Raw genomic sequence first — 23,156 nt, forward strand, 5'->3', positions numbered from 1 at the left:
AGATGTGTATAAGAGACAGTATATATATAGTGGTTTCAAGGTATATACAATATGATAAAATCATATATAAATATATATTCATATTTATAAACTGCGCAGGGGTATTCAAGTTTTCAAGTGAATGATAATGTGCGTAGGCTATTATTCGTTTATTTCTTCGTGTTTCCTTCAATGCTCTTGGTATTTTTTATTCAAACCCTGGAAGCTGCAAGAAAAATAAATAGATTGTATAAAATGATCAGCTTAAATATTGAATGATTATTGTTTTAACTAAATTATGAAATAGATTTCAGATGGTAACAATATTCAATTCAATTAAAATCAAAGATACATTTTATTGACCATTTATTAAAGTAAGTATAGTATATGAAAATGCAACAAAAAGAATAGCATGAAGCACATACTAAATTCCATTGTTTCAATTACAAGATCATGTTGCAATCATGAATATATCACCATAAATGGAAGAAAGAGAATATACCAGAAAGATATTTTGTTAGTGGAAAGATAGCAAAACAATAATATTTAGACCTATGATAAACCGATTCACGAACTAAAATATATAGGGCCTAGGCATATTAATTTTTTCGTTTTCGCAACTCCTTCGGCGCTCCATATATTTGTTCGAAATATACCGCGACCGAAACGAAGCGCGACCGAAACAAAGCGCGACCGAAACGAAGCGCGACCGAAATGATCGGCTACCCCGAATTCACTGCAGGCGTCTCATACAACTCGGCTAACGCGCGCTCGAAGATAATAATAATATCGTCGCGAGCAAATGCGGTTTTGTGTGTGTGGAGTTTTGTACAGATATGGACAATAAAGAAGCTCAAAATGTAAGATTTTCGTTATTTAATCAACATAAATGATATTCAAATATCTGTGTCACCTCGATTTTAAAATGACACAAGTATTCTTTGTATTTGAAGATTATTACAGGGCTAGGCCTAAGCCTAGGCTTACGTCGAGCCGAATCTTTACGAGCTGACTGGATTTCAGCCCTTGTCGGTTCTGGTGAACTGGCTTTTGAAAGGTGGTGGCTAGGCCTTAGGCCTAGTGAAATTGTATCAGGCTGCTTTAACTTCCGCATTATAGTAATACTGATTTAGACCTAGCTAGTTCAGAATAAGTGTGTAAATGAAAATATATTGCTGGAAAATGGATTACTATAAACAAAAATTAGAAGATTCTAAACAATCACCAAGATATTGGATTCCCCACCAGACCAGTCTTCCCAGATGACGAGATATGAAAAAGGTGCCTGAACACATGTCATGCTTGTTGCATTGCCAAAACAATTGATCTCTCTAAAAAAGTGCCTGAACACATGTCATGCTTGTTGCATTGCCAAAACAATTGATCTCTCTGGGTGTCGAATTAACAATGACTAATATATGAACAGGGCCCAGAATATATGCTTGTCTCACAAATGCCTGTGTCCCTCAAACACCTATAAATTCAGCTTTTTCCCAAGGACACTGAAACACTGGGAAGCAGTCCCCAAAGAAATAATTGAACTGCCTACTATACAGTAGACTCTACTAAAGCAGTTCAAGGGTGCCATCCAGACCCTAAATGATCATCATATTGTAAATAGTCGCATAGTTAGCGTTATTGCACTGGAACAAAGCTGTCTATCGGCGGCTGAGCATCCTCGTCAAGATGCTGCACAGGCTTTGACGAGTATTGAAGTAGAAGAAGAAGTACAGTACTACAAACAAATGTTTACCCTGTTGTTTTGTGGGATGTGTTAACAGATATATCCCAGGGGTGGGGCTTAGCAGAAGCCACTCTGTAAAGTATATTGATGACAGTTTACTCAGCAGAATAATAAATGTGTACAATTGAATATATTTAATACCTTTTTTGACCTTTGACTTTCAGGAAGAACGAGAAGTTTTGCAATCCATCTACGAAGGAGATGAAAATTTTAAAGAGCTGAACCCAACCACATTTCAATATCGGGTAAAATGTTTTAAGATAATAGCAGATTAGAAAACGGGTGTTAAAATTGGCTGGTCTGTTCAGATTTTGAGACAGAGGGCGTTCTTGGAACACGAAAGATTGTGTGGTGTGTTGTAGAGGGCAGTATCCTACACTGATAGTGTGTAATAATATTTTGATCTTTTTTTTTTGCAGGTTGGAGACATTGGTCATTTTAAATCATTTTTATTAGAAATTGCCTGGGGTGATAATTATCCAACAGAGTTACCTAATATTAACTTTGATGCATTCTACAATAATCATATGTAAGTTATGTACACATATTTTAAGTTATGTACACATATTTTAAACTCTTATTTCAGGAAATTATTTCAATGATCTTTTTTTGTTGGCTTTTAAATATGAGTTAATCTACTATGTAAATTATCAGCATGTTGTGTTATCTCATCTCATTGTGCCTGATACATCTCTTTATTAATAATCAAAAAGTTTTTAAAGTGCTTTGTATTTTGTTCAATCTCCACTTTAAACAGGTAGCTCTAAAGTTCTACATCTACAGTATTTACTATAATAATACACCTGTCAACAGAATCGGATTCAGAGATGTCTAACAAGGGGGCCCAAAGTGGGAGGGAGGGCGATCGAGACAACACTACCCTAGGGGGTTTTTGTTTTCCAGACGTCCAAAAACAACCTACGAGGCGTTTTGAGCGATCAATTATTTCTATTTCTTTCTTTCTTTTTATTTTTTTCAAACTTTCCAAAAAGAGGGGGCCGCAGCCGGCCTGGTCCCCCCCTCTCTAAATCCACCGGGTCAAGTCTTGCGCATAATGCTTGAGTAGAATGCATGAACATCAATTTTTACATATCCTGTATACATTATAATATAAAAATGTTTTTAAAAAATTCAATGTATATATTGTACCCACCAATTAATTAATGACATGTGAATACCATACTTGGCCATATCGGTTTCTTTTAATGAAGCCATACCAATCAAGGACTGTAATCCATAGCGATTCCACTGACATAGATTTTGCTTTATTTTGTGATTATTAAAAGGAAGGTGCTATATTGAGTAAATTAAAGATAGAGGGTGCTATACATCATATTATAATTACGGTAATTTAAGACCAAACAGTGCCACCTTAATAGGGATGTCCCCTGAATAGAAGATGGCCATTGTTTTAAAAGATATACTTTCCTTCCTTTCGTGGCCGAAAAAGTGTCTTTTTAATAGGGGTATCCCAAAGGGGGGTTTCTGAATTGTATTTTGTCTCAGACACCTACAAAGTTGGCTATAAAACATCACTTATTCACTACAGTATTTGCTCAGCCAGATGAAGATTTTTGTTTTCTCTTAACAATTTTAATATTTCTAATACTTTTATCTTTTTCATTTACTTTGTAATTCTAACGTAATTTAACTCCTGATTATTAAACTTACTCTTCACTATTAATAGATGTCCTAAGGTGAAAAGCAATGCTGTGATGAAGATTAATGAAGAGGGTGAGCAATGGCGGGAATGTGCAATGACTTATACACTATTTGAATGGGCGAAGGAAAATGCAGAATCACTTATGGTGGATCAGGTTGAAGAAGTTATCCAAGCAAGGGTATCTACATTATTTACCATAATGTTTATTCTTACTATTATTCTTCATTTGTCTGTCATTATTTATGGACATGCTTTCATCAACAGGGGTCCCAATTTTTCCGGAAGTCGCGGGAGTCTCCTTGAAATCGGGATGGCCTCCTGTACATCCTCAAGCAAGAAAGAATCTCCCCGAAAATAACCCATCTCCCGCAAATTCATAATATTTGAATGTTTTCAGTGTTCTCCCCATTGGAGAATTTTTACTTGTAAATTGTCCATATAGACCCAGCTAAGGGCATGCAACGTGAGGTATTGTGGAGTTTAATGGCTTAAAAAAACAATAATACATAGTCATAGCCTAGGCCTGGACTTGAATGATGTTAGCTTATTGAAAGAAGGCCAGCCTAGGCTACCTAGGCCTAATAAGTGTTTTTTTATTCTACCAATACATAATTTTTACTGGTCGATCAGTTATTTTTACTGATAAACCTGACCGCTATAACGGCTTCGGGAGAAAACTGTTTTTTTTACTATTCTATTAATTGTCTCACAGAAGTCAGTGCCTCAGGGTATTGCCATGCGCTGCAAAATAATATAAAATATGTTAAGAAAACTCATTTAACCAGATCTGTTGGAAAGAATTTCTTACAACTTGGGACCCATGCATCAAAATAGGGAGAAAATGTGAACAGTTCGCAACCATGTGATCATTTCTGGAGAAGTGCGCCCCCATTATCGTCATAAACATTGTCATAGTTGTCAACGTCATCATCATTTCATTATCATCATCATCTGTGGGGGATTGCACACAGGCAATACCATTTAATCATCTCATTGTCATTATTACTACCATTATTGTACCAATCTCATTATTATCAAGCTATTATTATTATATTATCATTATTGATAATCATCCTAATCGTGTCATTATTATTGATTATTGGCTGATTTTGATTGCGCACCATCAGCATTATACATCATCTCATTATCATCACTATTATTATTATCACTATTATTATTATTATGTTACTAAAACCTACCTTAAGGGGAACTTAGACAATGGAGAAATAAGAAAACAATTAAAAAAAACGACGTTAAGGGGAAATTAACATGACGTTAAGGGGAAAATAACACAAAAGATATTCCACTTAAGTCCGACTTAGCGCATATTAATTATTATTATTATTGTTATTATTATAGTTATAATTATTATTATTATTGTTGTTGTTGTCTTCCTCATCGTTGTCAGGTTAACCCTTGAGAGAACATAGTCTCTCAAACATTAATTTAGATACAGAGATTGCCCTGAAATTATAGCATCATTAACTAATATATTAACCAAATCATACAGCCGAAGTGTTGTGCCAACTTTAAATAAACCACTCTATTTTATCGAATACCTCTCACTAATTATGTTTTAAAGTAAATTTACCTTCTAATGGACTCTAGGAACCAAGTGTAGGAACAGATGTGCAACAGACAAAAAAAGTTAAGGAAAAGAAAGAACATTTGACAAAAGCACAAAAGAGGAAGATGGCGGACAAAACAGGTAATATGTCAACATACAAATGATAAAAATTGAAATTAATAAATGCAAATGAAGAATATAAATAGTCCTGGTTAAAAATGAACATGGAAATTTGGAATAGGCCCGAGGGGACCCACAATACCAACTATGTAGCGCCTACTGCATGTACACCCTTGCTATCAAGTAAGCAACTAACAGCTTAATGTAACATCTGCGGGAATTAATTATATCTTACCCAATGACACGGGCAAGTGTTGGCTAGTCTCGAACTTGGTCGGTCTTGTACCAAGGTCAAATCATTCAGCACTGGGCTAACTCGCCCTCTGTATGATATACAGAAAAGCTCCACCATTCCTAAAATTATTGATGGCATTAATAATTCTAAAGTTAAATTGAATTTGGATATTTTTCATCCATAATTCAACACTATAAGATAAGAATAATGATGAGTATTATAATGATAATAATAATGATAATGTTGGTGGATGATAGGCCTGGTTGTTTGTATCTTTTGTGTATTGCTTTTGGATGCTGCTTTTGTTTTCTTGTACTGTTTTTGTGTATCTTGCCTTTTTACTGTTTTCTTAATTGTTCACAGAGATTTCAGCTTAGCTGCCCTCTGTTTTTAATGTATTTTATTGGTGAATAATAAATAAACCTGAATATACAGTAGAAAGCATGGCATAGCAGATTCAAGTTTTCTTCTTTTTTTTTAAATTTCATATTTTGTCTCATTCATATGAAATAAATATTCATAAATTTTATTTGTTGATTGGAAGCCTAATAAAACTGCAGCATGGTATATCTTTAAATAATGGAAAATGTTTTTTCCTCATGTTGTGTTCTTTTATTTTAGATTTCAAAGGAGAAAGACCACGGGGTTGGGACTGGGTTGATATTGTGAAGGTAAGCATTATATTGTAAAGGTAAATGGTATTATAGAAACAATAGTTTAAATGTAGTAAATTCAATATGTAATACTATACATATACTGACTAAATTGACATTGCCTTATGCTACACAAATTTTCCTTTCTCTCCTTGGACTATGGAGTTTAGTTTCTATTTAATAAGAATAATAAATACGATTTATATAGTGCAATTATCCACTTAGAAAGTGCTCAAGGCGCAAGTAAAGGAAACAAGAAAAAACTTCAACTACAAAGCGTGGAAATTAACCCATGTAATGTCATATATTACTGTGTCTTTTATTTTTGAAATAAACAAAATAAAACTGCTGGTAACCATTGGAATTTATTATGTGTTTCAATAGTGTTTTGAATGTTCAATTTCCATTTAAATTTTTTCTTTTTCTTTTTCTCTTTCATTACTTCATCTGTGCTTATCTTGTACAATTGAAACATTTTAGCATGTAAGTACTCTATGCCTACATTAGATCATGGACCTATTAGGTCCATGATTACTTGTGTTTAAGTGTATTATACTAGAGAATATTAATAATTTATGACATATTAATTTAGATACATAAACTTATTTTAGGATATTTGGGCCTATGGACCCCAAATCTACATGCGTACAACTTTCACTACAGTTGTTATGCATGTAGTGAACATTTGCTTTAGGATGTCATTCGGAAATTATAGCAGAGGACGATTTGTTAATCCCTTTCCATACTAACAAGTTTATGTGACAAATATTTCTGATTTGCAAATATATATAGCCTGAACCGACTAGGCCTAGCCTCCATATATTTTGTTTATCGTCTACTCGCTGATCCGTGGCGCAGTCAAGGGCCAATCTCTTTCGTCATAGAGATCGCAGTCCTTTACTGTCAACGCAATGTTAAGTGGGCCTAGAGTTTGCACATGCGACAGGGCAAAAAAGTACTATTTTTGAGGGGAATAGTACTTTCTATTGCCTGCTTCTTAACCAATCAGATGCCTTGAATCTATGTATGAGGTATATAATTCTTTGCACATAATGGTAAAGGCATCAGAATAGCTCCTAACTTGCGGCCCAGAATTCCGGCAGCGTGTTCACACAGTGATAGTTTTCTTCTTAAGGTCTGTCCACACTATTCTTTTACAAATAACTGTTATATGCTCATATATAGTCATGATGTGTCTATAGATGGTCATAGTGTGATGTCATCATGACCATATTTAGGCATGTCACATGTTTTTTGTCAAATAAAATTTGATAGTCTGGACAGGGCTTAAGGTATGCATTGGTAAATTTAGTTGAATGTCTTATAATTTCAGCTATCAAGAACTGGCAGAACTAATGCTGATGCCTGATGTTTTAACGTGCGTCAATGTTCACCAAGTGACCACATCATCCTTCTTGAATATACTTTAATGCAGGTGCTATAGATCTAGGACAACAGGGGCGGATTGCTATAAGCGGTCTTTAGATGGTCTTAACGGTTAGCCGGCTATAATCGTGACATCACTACTGGTCTATGATCATAGACCATTGCTATATCGCAGTCTAACCGGTTAGCCGTCTTAAATTTTAAAGCCTACTCGGAGGAGGCTTAAAACGGTCTTAAATCATTTTCATCATGGCGTTCTGCTGATTAATTCATCAGTGCAGTGGCAAGACCTAGGCCTAGATCATCAAAGTCGAAGAATCGAACGACGAATACTCCGCACACTTCGAGGAGTTAAGACTACCAGTTAAGACGGTTTTATAGCAATCCGCCCCAGAACTTTTGGAGGAGGTACTAATAAAAACAAGGAAAACTTATGTCATACTGTGGTCCACGTAGCACAGCTACAGTTGTGGATATTAGCGCTTTGTAATCGCAAGGAATAAGTGCTATAGAAGTACCAAGTAACAAGATATTAATATTTGATTACTTCAGGAGCAAAAATTATTGATTTTCTATATTTCCCCAACTGTACACCTCAATTGTAACTATGCTAAAGAGACCTGACCTATCTTTAGTATTGTAGAGTGGTACTAATAAGAAAAAGAACTCTTGAGTTGTCATGAGTAAGGTATTGGGATCTAATGTCTAAAAATATAAATATATTTTTAAAGAATATTGAATTAAATCAATATTTAAACTACCCAAATGGCTATATTTTTTGTAGTTTTTTTAAAACCAATTATTTTGGTTGTTTTAACAGTCAAATTTATTGAACTTAAATCACTGAGATGTATAGATAAATTAATGATATTTCACATCATTTATTTATTTTTTCTCAATGCAATTTTCCTTGTTATAATCTTATGAATTTATTACTTGAAAACAAGAACGAAAGATGTGTTGGTGTACTGTATACAAATTTTATAATGCCATTTTAGGAACTTCAACAATTTAAAATAAACTGATCACATATTTTGTATAGAAATTAGTATATTTCAAATAAAGAAGTACTTATTATTTGAAATAGTTACTGTCTTAATTTATTATATTGATTATTTTAATTATCCTCGCCTCCCTGAATGTGTGTGTCTGCGTGTGTGGTGGGCCATTAATTTTTCAGTACATAGATATGGCGCAACAGGGTGAGGGTTTGTAATCTCAGATTATTATGTTTATTAAAGCTGTAGTTAGTATACTATGTATATTACCATCAACAATTATTTTATAAGCTTAAAAAATGTTTGTGTTGAAGTTAATACAGTATAAAAGTCATATAAAAATAAGAAAGTATTAAGAAAATTAGAACAAAAAAATGCTGCATGAATAATAATATTAATAGTAATTAGCCATTCCATGAATTGGAATAAATGGGAACCAACAAGACTAAAAATTCAGGTTGGTAAACAAGAAGTTGAAAATGATGTCCACAAGAAAATAATAATAATTTAACAGGTTCGTAATCAAATGAATTTTGTAATAAACAGTCTGAAATTCAGCGAAAGCTGGACAGTTAATCTACAGGATTCAAATGATTTGTAATTTGATATTTTGTAAAGCCACCCACACTACATTGCAAGCAGTGCTTGACAAGCAAATACTAATCAAAGATTAAAGTTTAGACCCTTGCAGTGGAGGCACCAGCGGTCAAGCCCCCATCAGACAGTCAGACAATAAAAAATAGGCCCACACCAAGCCAACACCTCTCTCACAGTCTGACAGTGCCATTTCCGGCTATTCCAGAGGTTGCTATTCTTTAAAAAAAATCCCACCTCAGGCCTACGAGGTCAAATCCTCCTGTTGGACAGCTTAGCCCCCCCCCCCCAGAAAATATATCCTAGAGCTGCCACTGAGTGGAGGGGAAAAAATATGAATCCAGTAATTGATATGAATAATTAATGATGTATTTCAAGGGCAACAGTCCAGTTAATTATCTTGCTACTAATTATGGAGTACAGGTAATTAATTTTCTTATACAGAAAAAGCAAACAATATTGCATCTTGTAGAAAAATTTTGTTTTACAAAGTAATAAGCAGGGAATTTCATTCTGTGATATATTTAAGGAGTAAAACTATATCTTAATGGTGATGGACATTTGTTTCTAAGGGACTTTCCCCCAATGAGTGTTACAGTGGCTGATGTAAAAAAAATGAAACAAGGGGGCTAGGGAGGGATTCTACCATGAAGAAAGCATCTTAGTATATTTTCTCCATGCTTCTACATATTAGATGACAAATCATACAAAGTTATAACGAAGATTCTGAGTTTTTTCATAATTGCTTATTTAAGTATCACATGTAAATTACATAAATCTATCCTGCTCATTCAAGGGCTTCCATAACTCACAACGATCCTTCTCAAGGCTACATCTTGATCCAGAATATTTCTTTTTACTCAGTAGTAGATTAAGAAATGATCCAGTGCAATTGTTGCATAAACTTTAATTACACTTATGGACGATGACCGTTACAGTAATTCATACTTCTCAGTTTTTTTACAAACACAAAAATGCCACAGGTAAATTTGCAATGTAAGCAGTTGCACTGATTTAAAAATAATTTTATTTAATCTTTGGAATAAACATACAGTAGTTTTTGTTTCGCCTGATTTTAACAATCATTAAAAAATATAATATGCATTATAAAGGGAAAAATAGTAATTGAATATCTCATACAATTATATACTGTAATTATACTGTAGTAACATTATTATAATGCATCAGGCTCATATCCAGGGGGGGGGGTTTATGGTTCGGGAGAACCCCCTTTTCTAGCAAACCCCCTCTTTTCTGGCGAACCCCCTTCTTCAAATTTCCCAAATAAGTCCTCCAACCCAACTAATGCACTGCAGACCCATCCAGACAAGGACCTTTTCAAACATATCTGCTTTTATAGCATTATTTAGACCCATAAAGCACAAAAATCCCCTTGCTTTGGGGGCTTCGACCGTGGACCTCGCGCCCAGAAAACCCCTCCTTGGAAGGGGGCCTGTGCATCAAAAACAGATTGATAATAGTTCATTAATGGAATGGTGAACTGTGATTGTCTACAATTCATATTAGGCCAAATAAAAAAATTAATAGTTTCTTGTCCCCTTGCGTATCCACTTTCTCTGCCTCACCAAAGTTTTTTATTTAAAAAAAAATGTAAGAAAACCTGGCTAACTCGCATCAATAAAATTCCTCTCTCAATATTTTGTGGTTGAAGATATATGGTATGAATCATGTCTCGTGCTTCTTTTATTTGCTTTCAATGTGTCTACCTGGTAAAAGTGAGAAAGTAGTAGCTGTTTCCCATCGATCATCTTTCATTTGCCATCTCAGAGTAAAAAAAAAGAAAAAAAATTGCCCTCATTCTTTTTTTTTTTTTTTAAATTTAAGGACAAGAAACTACCTTTCTTTTACTTGGCTTTTCTTTAGCTTTCTATGCTAGAAAACTTCTCCTTTAACACCTCAATGCCAAAAATTTAATAATGCAATAGCACCACCAACGGCTGCATTACTATCTGTTGTCAACTCTACAGGCAAACAATAAGCTCTTTCCAACTCTTCTTGTAGCATCTTGTTTCTAAGAAGAGCACTCCCACATCCCACAATCCTCTCTACACCAGCTGTACACAATATCTCCCTAGGTAGCATTTCAAGGAGATTTTCTATTAGTCCGCGACATAGAGCTTTCGACAAATGCCCAACGTCCATATTAAATGGCGTAATATTTGTTACAGATCCTTTTGCGTTTGGTGCATGCCTCTCCCCATGAATTGTGGGTTTGATTACCAGGTCTGTTTCCGTAATACATTTTCCTTTTTCGAGCAACATGTCAAAAATGCTTTCCTCTTGAATAAATTCTTCTGGAATGTTCAAAGCTTGCATCATTTGCTGAAACATTTTGACAGTTGCTGTTAAGACGTTGCCACCATTGAGAGATGCAGCAACAGTTAGGTATGTCCCTTTGAAAAATGGGAAATATGCTAATGAGCTTAAGGTGTTTGATCTTGTCGGATTAAGACCGGGAGGGCATTTAAAAACTGCCTGCATTGAAGTACCAATATTCACAACTGCAAAAGAACACAAGATAATTCTCAATGAGTTTAAAATCCAATCTAAAATATCTAAGTCTCAACATCACATATATTTGCCAAACCCTGCAATTAAACTACTGCACCGTACCTGCTTGTGTATCGGATGTCAGATGAGGCAAAATTGAGCACTGAAGATCACCCATTGCAACACCTACATCTGTGCCTTGTGGTAATCCCTGCCATGGGGCTCTAAGTTCACCTATTTTACAACCTGGCTGACGAACTTCTGGTAGCAAGGTGACAGGAAAATCTGCTTCTTTAAGGCTGTGAAACAAAAAATGTTTTATATTTATTACCTCTGACAAGGAAGTTAATTATCTATTCACTGCTGTCTGTCTGTTAGCAAGATTACACAAAACCTAATGAATGGCTCATCCTAAAATTTAGTGGAATGGTACATAATAATTGAAGGCACCATTCAATTTTCAGTAGGAAAGGTCGAAGGACAAGGTGAAAAATTTGATTTTTTTACCCTCAAGCATAAAAGAAAGTATTGGAGTCACCTAATGTATTTATGCGACAGGTGATTCCATTATTTTCTTGACGGTTGCTGCAGCACTCAAGAAAATAATGTGCCTGAATTTGACAGGTGATTCCATTTTTTCCTTGAGGGTATGCTGCAGTTTCACCCATCATACACAGCCTGCGTATTGTATTCAGACAGGGTGAAGGTATGCACTCTATGGAGTGACTGATCTAGTTAAAATTCAGGAATCTTTTTAGTTGGCCTCATTTTAGTTTAACAGATCTATGCAAATGAAATTACATTTTTTCATTCCATGAGTATTGCTCAGTGTTGTAGTAGCCCCAACTTGCTGCATTCTGTACAGACATAATAGGTTTCTTCAAGCCACACAAAAAAGCTGTAAAAAAATCCATTATAGTACCGGCACAATCAAACTTTGCCTCTCTCCCATGTCCGAAAAGAAAACCCGAAACATTCCTCTTCAGCCAGAACAAAGTTGCACACCCATGGCCAGTAGCAAGTTGAAGATGCGATTCTGCCGGAGGTAGGGTTGCCAAGAATTCATCAGAACATCTTGCATCTTGCCAAGTGTATAATGGACTGATGACATCACAATGCGTTGTAAGATTTAAATAATCATCTGATGCTGGATTGTTAAAAATGGTTGAGCTCCATAAGATGATGCCATGCATTTGTCCTGATACAGCGATACGAACAACCTGCCTTCGTTGTTCATATTCTATCCTATGTAGGCACACTATACAAGCATTGAATATTTTGGTATGACTTTGCTCATTACCGATTGGTGATGTAGTACTGACAATGTCAGCATTAGTATTTTCAGACTGAAGGTTAATGACCTGTTTGGTCATACTGTCAATAAGAGCAACTTTCACTGCAGTGGTCCCCAAATCAATACCAAGAATTAAACTCATTTCTTCATGAATCTGTATAAAAAAAGAAACAGCAAACCAAATGAGATATTATTATCTATTGTGCACAAAACCTGTCATAAATCTAATAAAGTGGAAAAATTAAATTTGTTTTTTGGCACTTCAATAAGTATAGTATTTGCTTTTCAATTGAAACTTTGTACAAAAATCAACAATAGCCAATTATACAGATGCTTAATTTATAAATTGCAATTCCTATAGTCTTTTTATATACCCTAAATTCCTTTCAGCAAATCAAAAAGTATTTTTAGGCCTAGTGATATATCATTTGTAAAACATGTGTATAGGCTACAATAATTAGGCATGGATATTAGGAAGTTTTGCAAGCTACGAAACGATTACGAAACAATAAAAAATACAGTTACGTCATCAAATTTTTAGAAAACCCTTACCCTATAGACAGTATCATATCTGTCACAACTTCAGCAATTTATGCCTTTTGTATGAAACGACGATCATCTTCAGCTTGTTCAGAATTAGGCACAAATGACGATAATGGTAATAACATATTTGTATTCGTTATCATTTTTGTAAGGTTGCGAAATCTCCCAATTGTTCAGATGATTTTACATAAATCTGAGGTGTTGGTTGGTGGAGCCGGCTTGACCCTAACCTACCTATGCAGTATATAAATTATAATATACCAATATTTTTATATGTATGTTGGGCCTATATGCCTATATAAATTATAATATACCAATATTTTTATATGTATGCTGGGCCTATATGCCTATATATGCCGAATAAAATCAAATCAAACATTCAACTTATAACTACTAGGGCTAGGCCTATGCCTAATTACGATTCTTGTTATTAAAAGGGTACTGTAATTCAAATTACATAGGCCCTAGGCCTGTCTGTAACGAACTGTCCTTCATCAGACAAGGCTGGGACAGGACGAGCGCGGCGTAACTGCCTGTTAAAAAATGTAAACAAACTACAAACTCTACCTAGCACCGGGCCTAGCTTTTTGACGTTTTTTGTAACACTAAATGAACAGCTTGTTGAAAGTTGACAGATCGAACTATACATTTACAGTACAGTTAAAATAACATCATGATATACTGTAAAATAATTCTAGTAAAGCATATCTAGCTTCTTTGTAAAATCAGACAAAAATCAGACACTACAGTCAATCGCCATGTTTCGGTGATTCTTCTCTTCAAACTTTTTAAGTTGCACATTATAAAATAATTTATAGATATATTTAACTATGAAATTCATAAACTAAAAATATTGGTTCTTATTTTTGTTTATTTGAATATGGTAGTGTTATTATTTTCTTTTTTACTATTTAATAAAACATATGCATAAGTAAGGAATTTTATCAGAACAGAGAGGGGCGTTATTTTGAGAGAGTGATCGCCATATCGCTCGGCCTTCGGGGAGCTGTTGTCAGATTGGAAAAAATTTATATAACCTTAACAAAATGGGTTGTTGTAAAAAGAAATGTTTGCCATCAACGAATATTGTACCGGCTACAATTGCATACATATTTCTCATTGGAACAACGTCTCTATTTTTTGTATTTATGTGAGTATTTTGTTAAAATCTGATGACTCAAAATCTTCAGTTCTCTACGTACGTAGGTCCTAGGCTGCCCTAGCTAGGCCTAGGTAATAGGTCTTGCTAGGCTGGTTTTGTGTCATTATCGAATGTGTTAGGGCTAAGAGGCATTTGTCAGTCGGTGTAAATCATCATCATGACAATAGATTGACAGTCTTCTGGCCTAGGTTTAGGAGGTTTAATTTAAACTTGGCTTTAGTCATTTAATGAATCATATGTCGAATTTGTATGTGAATAGTTAAAAATATAAGGCCCAAATTGTATACTTCATGAAAATTTGAAAGATTTGAATTGATTTATTTTGATTGACTTATCATTATTTTAACTATCAACAAACTAGGCCAGCCACCAGGCTAGGTCCTATGTACTATTATTATGTCTAGGCCTAGACAGCACTACAGTACTAGGCCTAATACAATACATTATCAGTGACATAATATGGTAGTGGCGCCGTAGTGGCCTAGGCCTATTTCATTTAATTTATTTTGTCTAATATAAAACACATTACATAAAAGCACAAAAAGTCAAAATAGAGAAAACAAGACAGTCGTGCTGGACAGGATTGCTCAAAAGCATTCTAAAAGTAGGTTCGTTTATGCCAGTAATTGATTTACTTCAAAAATGTTTTGATTTTATTTTAAAATGATTTGAGACTAGTAAGAAGCTTATTACGAACATCAGCTCACTAATTCCTCCCAAATACAGAAAGATACAGAATTAAAGAAATTAAATTTATAGGTATTTGTTCTGGAGAAAGTGTGAATAAATTTAAGATTTTCTAAGTGTCTTTTGTTAACTGTCTTCTAGCCATCAGGGGCAGATCCAGAGATGTCCAAAAGGGGTTGCCAAAAGGGGGCTCACGAGACAACACCATCCTAGGGAGTCCGGGGGCATGCCCTTTCGAAATTTTTGTGTTCTAGAAGCCCGAAAATAACATTTGAGGCGTTCTGGGCTATCATTTTTTTCTTTTTCTTTCTTTTTTTTTTTTTAACCTCCCAAAAGAGGGGGGGGGCACCCCCCTAAATCCTCCCCTGGCTGTACTCAGTCAGGTCTTTATGATATGATAAAATATTTCAAACATTGAAAAATCTAATGATAAAGATTTGGTGATCACATAAAAGAAAGTTGTTGTTGGTTAGTGCCCATCAGTCAGTTAATACCATAATCCTTCGCATGTTGTCCCATCTTACAATATGTCAAGTTGTTCAATTTCTGTTAGGCATACCTCTCTCTACAGATGATTTAAAATTCAATTCTTTCTTTGTTTTTTTTTTTACATCTTCTTTCCAAATTGTATTTATTTGTCTATAATCAAACTTCTTAATTTCTGTTGTCCAGTTAATTTCCTTGTAGCGCGGTTTGTCCTCTATGTCGTACTCAGCATCTCAGTAGTTGACATGCAATCACCACTGTCCATGTTTGAAAAGTCCAAGTGGTGCTAATGTAACTTGGTACACCACCCTAACCTTGTGTTTTGGTATCCCATGCTATTCTCCCCATCATTTCATTTTTTATAACACTTAAAAAAATAAGAAACCACTAAAGTCCTTAAGATTGAGTTCGGTCAGTCATCTGTGTAATTTAACAATTTCTGGCTGCTTTTGTAAAGTTTAAAAATGACATAAATATAGTATAGGCCTACTACTACATGTACTTGGTTTAATGTATCATGTAATAAGCCTACTGATAATTATTGAATTATTAATTATTTATGGTTATTTACCCATACAATCTCCATAATTTGATAATTTTACATTAATATTTACGCCTATTGTACACTTATTTGAAAATTCCCGTAAGCTGAGTACAGCTCATGTTTTCTGATCAAAGTGCCTCTTATTAACTAATTGATCATAATATTTAGGAATAATTATGCTGGCACTGACAGTGCTATTAATTTGTGTGCATTTTTTTCCTGCTCATTGAACTCTGTATTCCTCTGTAAATCAATTGTGTGCTCTTTTTTTTTTTTTTTTTTTTTTTTTTTTTTTTGCTTTTGTGGTTTTTATAATTTGCTAAATGACTGTGGAGGTCAAAAATATCTATAGGCTAGATTGTATTGGAAGTAGTGAAAATGGCTTTCAGATTCAGGCATCTCAACAGTTGAGTATATTTGATGTTAATGCATGGACACAAAATACCTGGGTCGAGTACTGTATGCTCAGCAGTGGAAAACTACTGTGACATGTTTAACCACAAGTACTGTACTCATAGTAAATCATTTTAATGTGTCAAAAAGCCTTATGAAAGAGAAAATGGGATTTCTCTGATAATGACATGATTATGAAAAGTTATGAGAATTCTAGGAGTTGAACTTGAAATTTGAGCCATGAATTTCCCCCTGTCCATTTGATATTGTCAAACATTAAACTGAGTGAAGAGATTTAATTTTACAAGATGAACATTTTTTTGACATGTGTTTATAATCCAACCATTTTCTATAAACAATAGTATACAATAATAATATTCACATGAATACAAACTACTAGATCTCAACTACCGAAGAGTTAAAGAAGTTATTAATGTGCCAAGATTTCGGCCAACTTTTCAACGTACCGTCAAGGCAAGCAAGGTATGCAGTGCATACCCTGGAGAAAACAATAAAAAAAAATGATGGTACAGTTTCTCCATTTTATTTACTTAGCCACAATCTTTTACATACACCTTAATTTTTCGGGTGGATTGCTACTGTTCATTGGAATAGCAAAGTTTTTCAATGTTTGACTTTACTTTACTGTAGTATCAATTATAAGTCGTATTCGGGCCTATCGCATCGTACTGTCAGCTGCTTAGAATTTCCACATGGCTGGTTTTCAATATCAGCCAATCACGTATTCAGTGAGTCAATGGAAGTCAGAGCATACCCTACAATGCTAAAATTTGCTATTGTGATAACCGTGTGGTGGCGTCGAAATAGCCAATTTAATACTGCAAAGGAAGCGATGCTTCCATGAGAACGTACTATAAGCATGCTCTTCTTCTCACAAATCGAGACCTCCATTAATTCTTCTGAAGAAAAGATACTACAACCATGCTGTATTAAAAATAACATACATTTGTATTTTGCCTATGAACGCAATCTGATTCTGTGTAGTAATAGGCTTACAGTACAAACTACTAGCAGGCCCTAGCATCAGTTGCGTAGGGGTCTTGAAATGCTGTCTCTTATACACATCTAGATGTGTATAAGAGACAGGTTTTAACTACTTGAGAATGATTTGTTGGTGGGGGCGCGATTGGAGATAGGCGAGTATTTTCTTTTTCCGAGGGTGGAGCCGTGCGCTCCCCCGCACATCCTAGATATGCCAATAACTAGCATACCCTGCAATTTACCCTATGGTCTGCCACTGCTTTTCAGTACCATTATTTAACTACTGACGACAACAGGCAGACTTAGTGTTCTCAGGTCTTTCTGGGCAAATAAAATATGTCATATTTTCATCATAAATTTATTTTCAAGGATAATAACCTAAGGATAATAACCTAGTTTTCAAAGATAATGTGTTTGATTGATTATTAAGCATATAACAATAATAATAATATGTCGTTCATATATAGCGCTTAATGCCTTTACAAAGCCTCTAAGCGCTTCACATTACTACCCCGGTCATTGGATCAAACACATTGAACACCAAATTAAATTATTAAGTTAAATTATATTATTATTCCATAATATTGCGGCTAGTAATCAGCGCAGTTGTGTTGGAACCTACCAGGTACCCACTTGTACTAATGGGTGGAGAGAGGCAACCGTAGATAAAGTGCCTTGCCCAAGGACACAATCAATTTGCACAATGAGAGTTTCGAACCCCCAACCTCGAGGTTGGAAGTTCAAGCCACAACTGATGCGCCAACCGCTTCTATGAATGTATATAACATATATAAAGATGAATTTTTTTTAAAGTAAAAACAGACTACTACTACTACAATAGCAGTTTTTTAATAAGTACTATTAGCAGACTACTGTCTGTGGTAAGATAAGATTTCTAGAAATATATTTCTAGAAATAGAAAACAAAATAGAGAACATGATGCTGTTTTGCAAGGATTTCAAAAAATGAATCTCTAATTATTATTATTATTATTATTTTAATAATAATTGAATTTATTGCAAAATAATTCTGGATACATTAATAAAGTTCTACAAAACCACTACAATAAAATATTGTTACAACAAACTCATTTTACATAAAATTATAGTGTAATTATAATATTTTTATGAACTTGTCAGGTAATATTTTTATAACATGATTTGTTACACCAAAAGTAGGTAGAGTATAAACATACTTACTGTATTACTGATTTTTAAAAAAAGAAAGATTCAAGATTATTTATTGTCCGAAAAACAGAAATTCTGGAGGTACAAGAATTCAGCAGATCATAATATCTTTATTGAGCATAGCCATTTAAATGCATTAAACAGTGGGTGGTTTCTAACTTTCAATATTGTGATGATATTTTAATAAATTCTTTGGCCACATAGGTCTTCAAGAGAAATGTGTTTATCAGTTAATACTAGCCTTATTTACTGTAAACCAACAAAAATAACTGTTCTTTGAAAATACATTGTTGAACCTTTTTCAATGATTTGTTTCATTCTATTCCTTTTCTTTTTTTTTCAGTGTTCCAGTTCTAAAAGACACATATTCAATACTTATACCTATTTATGATGGCATCTTATTTTTATTTGTTCTTGGAAATTTTCTTCTGGCAACGTTCGTTGATCCTGGAGTAATCCCACAATGTAAGTATACCAACACAAATTTTACATTTTAATAGTGTTTTATCTTGGCTGATTAGTGAAAACGTGAAAAACTAGATTGGTGAAGGGTCAGTGTGTGCAAAGGTACATTTATACCTAATATTAAGTGAAACTTTTGTGCTTGGTTACCAGTTAGCTAATATTTAGGCAAGACTTTTTAAACCTTGTTTAGCGAACTTTATTTTTAAAAAAGCTAATAAAATATGATTTTTTTTCCTTATGTAGACTGCCTAGCAGATCTTTTTTTTAGGTTTATCCTGTGTGCCAAAACAAATATAAATGTACAAACATACTTTCTTGAAATGTTATTAAGTCACATACTGTATCATTAAATTGGTGCGTCTAATACATTGGCGGGAAAGTATTAGCGGACGAGTAAACTCGTCGCTGTCAATGGGACAGCCTCAGCCAAGTGCGAGTTTTCTCGTCTGATTTTTGCATGGGTTGGTGTGATTGCCCCACACGTGCAATTAGATGTTGCGTACATTTTTCAAAGTGATAATGTATATTTTTCTTAATAAAATCAGGTTTGTTGTATCCTTTAGTTCAATCTTTTTTCGATTCTAGTAAATGACAAATTATTTTAAAGCTTATAATGTGGGGAATAATACTAAAAAATCTATTTTCATTTTTTGGTCACGGATGCTGGTTTTGGGAGTTCAAGCCTCATTTGGTCAATTAATCTTTAATTGGAGTTTACTTTCTTTTCGTTTTGAATATTATATATCTATTTAATCAATGAAGTAACTCTTTTCTTACAGTATATACTCGCGTATAAGATGACCCCCGAGTTTCAGAGGATTTTAGGATAATTTTTGGATGTCAGGCGTATAAGACGACCCCCCCCCCCAATGTTTCTTACTATTTGCTGCTTTTTATGGTCTTAACACTGCATCTAGCTGGCTAAAATCAGAGCTAAACGTAGGCCCAGTCTTCCAAATTACGGGCTGTTAAATATTAATAAAAAACCCTCTTCCCCCATATTAAAATGCGTTCATTCATACTACCACTACAGTTAGTAGGTCTAGCTTCATTTCAGTAGTAAATTTGCGTGTTGCGGACGATACGCACACAAGACAAATATGATTTAAAAATCAAGATTGTTGCATCTATAAGACGACCACCTGTTTTTTGATCGTATTTGTTATATTAAGCATCATATTATATCATGAGATTATACGGTATGCCATCCTCATTAGATTTTAAACTATGAATCCAACACAAATCTTTTCGTGCAGACAATCACACCATGTTATGAATATGTTAGTTTTGTGAATAAATTAAGTTTTAATGATTCTTTGCTTTAGGTTATCCTCAAGAGGTCAAACAGATTCTCTTACCATAGTTTCAAATTGAATTGATGTCAAAGGATGCACTGCATTTAACCTGAACATGGCCTGAAGTACTGTACTATTGCCAAGATCTATTGATAGAATAAGTAGTGACTTTTACTAGAAAGGTTACAATCATGGAACTCCCTTGCATACAGTATTAACCTCCATATTTCAAATATTTATATACACTATACAAAACAAGAAAACATGTAATAATTACTTGAAAAAGGTATTTATGTCTGGATGCATTAATATTCAACATATTTCTACATAGAACTATGGATCCTACTGTATTGTAGGATCTATGGTCAATCAGGTGATTTATTCGCATTTTTGTTTAATCGTTCTCAAAATAACTAACTACCAAACTACTGTACAGCCACTGCTAATTGTGTATGCTAAAGCACATAACTTGCCTTTTTCTTAAATTTAATGGCAGATCTCTATCTTTCTTTTATGCCAACTCCTGTCTCAAGCCGTTAGCCCTGGGGCACACAATATAATATTACAAATCATTTCAGGTAGAATTGACATGGAATTAAAATAGGATGATCACTTGTTCCATTTTCATTCTAAAGGCTTTGTAAATTCAACTAATTTCAAAATTTGAGTTACTGTTATGATTCTGATATGAAAGACTTGAGTGGAAAACTTTTTGGTTTATGGCTATTTCCATGCAGTACACTTGACAATCCACAATGTAAAATACATAAACAGTTTGATGTTGTAAAGGTCATCATTACCGTGCTCTATGGCGTAACAGATTGCTAAAATGAATTGCAGAGCCATATCTGGCAATGTATTTGCAAATGTCGTGCTTGATAATGTTTCAAATCGTAAACCCTTAACTCATTCATCTCCTTGGTGATTGCTATCTCAATTTGTCAATCGTGTCAATAATAATAATAATAATATCAGATTGGTATAATGTGTACAATTTTTTCATGTTATTGCAGTAATATTCCACCAAATTTAGGATTATATAAAATTGTCTTATTGTTATAAACATGAAATTTGTTTGATCTGGGTGCAGTTCCTGTAATATTGGGGCATTGCAATAAATTTACAGTGAACACTTTTAAAGCACAAACAACTTGGACAAAAAAAGCGTGTAAATAAAACCTACAGTACACATCTAAAACAAGTTAAGATCCAAAGGATCCACTGATTATTTGCAAATAAAATATGAGTATGGTACCTGTAACTCTAAAATGACAAATGTGAGGCTATAATTGATTCTGTTTAGGTATTTATGAATAGCAAAAATATTCACCCTGTAAAATAATACATGGAGATATGGAGATTAAATGAAGGTGTTTTATATACCTCTATCACTTATGTGCCTAAAACAAGCTACCAAAAATTCCTTATTTTTATTGTTGCAACTTAGGAGAAATATAATCACAGTAAAACTGTATTGTTTAGAAGAAGCATGCATCATATTAGAGCTCTTAAAAATATAACCAATATTTAAATAATACTGTACAGACTTCTTAAATAAAACATATTTAAATAAAGACAAAGAAGAGTTTTATTTGGAAATGATGGCATCATTTATCACAAACATTTACAGGATTGATTTAAGCAGTTGTCAAACTGACATTGAATAGAAGAGCTGCAAAAAATAGATAATATATACAATCCAATGCAATCCAATGTGGTTATTTATAAACACACAAACATACACCTTCAGATTTATTTACAGTCACTAATGACATTTATTTTACTGTACATGAAGCAAACAAGAAATTGCATTCTCTCATACTGTAGTAATAGTATTAGTACTATTTCTTGAAATACCTGTGAAGTCATTTGTATGACTAAATGTAAATACTGTATTATACAGCAGTAGTAAATTTTGTATTGCTATTATTTTAATCTTACCAAATACCAGGGTTTAATGTGGCTAAAAAATATTTAGCAATTTGGCTTTTCAGCATAAAAATAATCATGCTAAATAGAAATTTGATTTATAACTAAAATAAAAAAATATAATAATTGGTTAAATTCCATAGGTTTTGGGCTAATTTTGAATAAAAGTATTTAGCAAAATTTGGCTTTTATAGGAATTTGGCTATGAAAGCTTAAACGCTACTTTTCATTAAATTGTTGAAGCTACAAACAATATATCTGTTGCACATTTTTTCACTTTATTTAAAGTAAAAAGCCCACGTTTTCATACTTATTAACTCTCCATTTTGAAACGAAGTGAATATATTGAAATTGAATATAAAATACAACATTTATAGAAAATTGCTTTTGAAACAACATATAGCCTATAATAAAATGGATGATACCTCAGTGTATATATTATGTATAAATCATGATTGCTTGCACAGTACTATAGAAAAAAATATTGAATAGAATGAGAGCGATAACATAACACTGTTTTGTTTAATTGTATGAATTGTGTTGACAAAGATTTCTGACAAGACTTTACAGCTGAGGGTATCTTCGTTTAATACTTAAGTGGAATTTATCGGGATAAGATTTGATAAATTGATATTGGTTTCTTGACATGTGTAACAGCTTCCAGAAAGCAACATCAATGTTGATAAGATTAACAATGATCCTGAATTAATCAATCAATC

At 33.7% G+C, this 23,156-nt stretch overlaps 3 protein-coding genes across 6 annotated transcripts in view; 2 read left to right on the forward strand and 1 right to left on the reverse strand.

Moving 5' to 3' along the window:
* Positions 1-732: 732 nt before the first annotated feature.
* On the forward strand, positions 733-8,605 carry LOC117113052 (RWD domain-containing protein 4-like). The gene is made up of 8 exons (XM_033256280.1): positions 733-839; positions 1,888-1,968; positions 2,143-2,252; positions 3,411-3,564; positions 4,995-5,094; positions 5,930-5,979; positions 6,442-6,444; positions 7,295-8,605. Exons 1-8 carry the CDS (start codon positions 816-818, stop codon positions 7,328-7,330), a joined length of 558 nt encoding a protein of 185 aa, XP_033112171.1. The 5' UTR covers positions 733-815; the 3' UTR covers positions 7,331-8,605.
* A 1,631-nt stretch (positions 8,606-10,236) lies between these two features.
* Positions 10,237-14,054, reverse strand: LOC117113024 (sedoheptulokinase-like). 3 transcript variants are annotated; one of them, XM_033256244.1, is made up of 5 exons: positions 13,855-14,054; positions 13,297-13,517; positions 12,252-12,898; positions 11,574-11,749; positions 10,237-11,461 (listed from the first exon to the last, which is right to left on the reverse strand). In XM_033256244.1, exons 3-5 carry the CDS (start codon positions 12,884-12,886, stop codon positions 10,857-10,859), a joined length of 1,416 nt encoding a protein of 471 aa, XP_033112135.1. In that variant the 5' UTR covers positions 12,887-12,898; positions 13,297-13,517; positions 13,855-14,054; the 3' UTR covers positions 10,237-10,856. The 3 variants fall into 3 exon arrangements, with proteins under 3 accessions (XP_033112135.1, XP_033112134.1, XP_033112133.1); XM_033256243.1 differs by having other exon boundaries at positions 13,297-13,521; XM_033256242.1 differs by lacking the exon at positions 13,297-13,517.
* Positions 14,055-14,251: 197 nt separating this feature from the next.
* The window catches only part of LOC117113047 (palmitoyltransferase ZDHHC5-like), a 42,386-nt gene continuing 33,481 nt past the window's right edge, over positions 14,252-23,156 (forward strand). For both annotated transcript variants that reach the window (XM_033256272.1, XM_033256273.1), the window contains exons 1-2: positions 14,252-14,437; positions 19,092-19,213. In XM_033256272.1, coding sequence (XP_033112163.1) covers positions 14,334-14,437; positions 19,092-19,213 — 226 coding nt within the window. In that variant the 5' untranslated portion in view covers positions 14,252-14,333. The remainder of the gene's footprint in view (positions 14,438-19,091; positions 19,214-23,156) is intronic.

The sequence above is a fragment of the Anneissia japonica genome, unplaced genomic scaffold (assembly GCF_011630105.1).
Source record: "Anneissia japonica isolate Jap-2015-1 unplaced genomic scaffold, ASM1163010v1 scaffold288039_len1115542_cov189, whole genome shotgun sequence".
NCBI classification, from domain to species: domain Eukaryota; kingdom Metazoa; phylum Echinodermata; class Crinoidea; order Comatulida; family Comatulidae; genus Anneissia; species Anneissia japonica.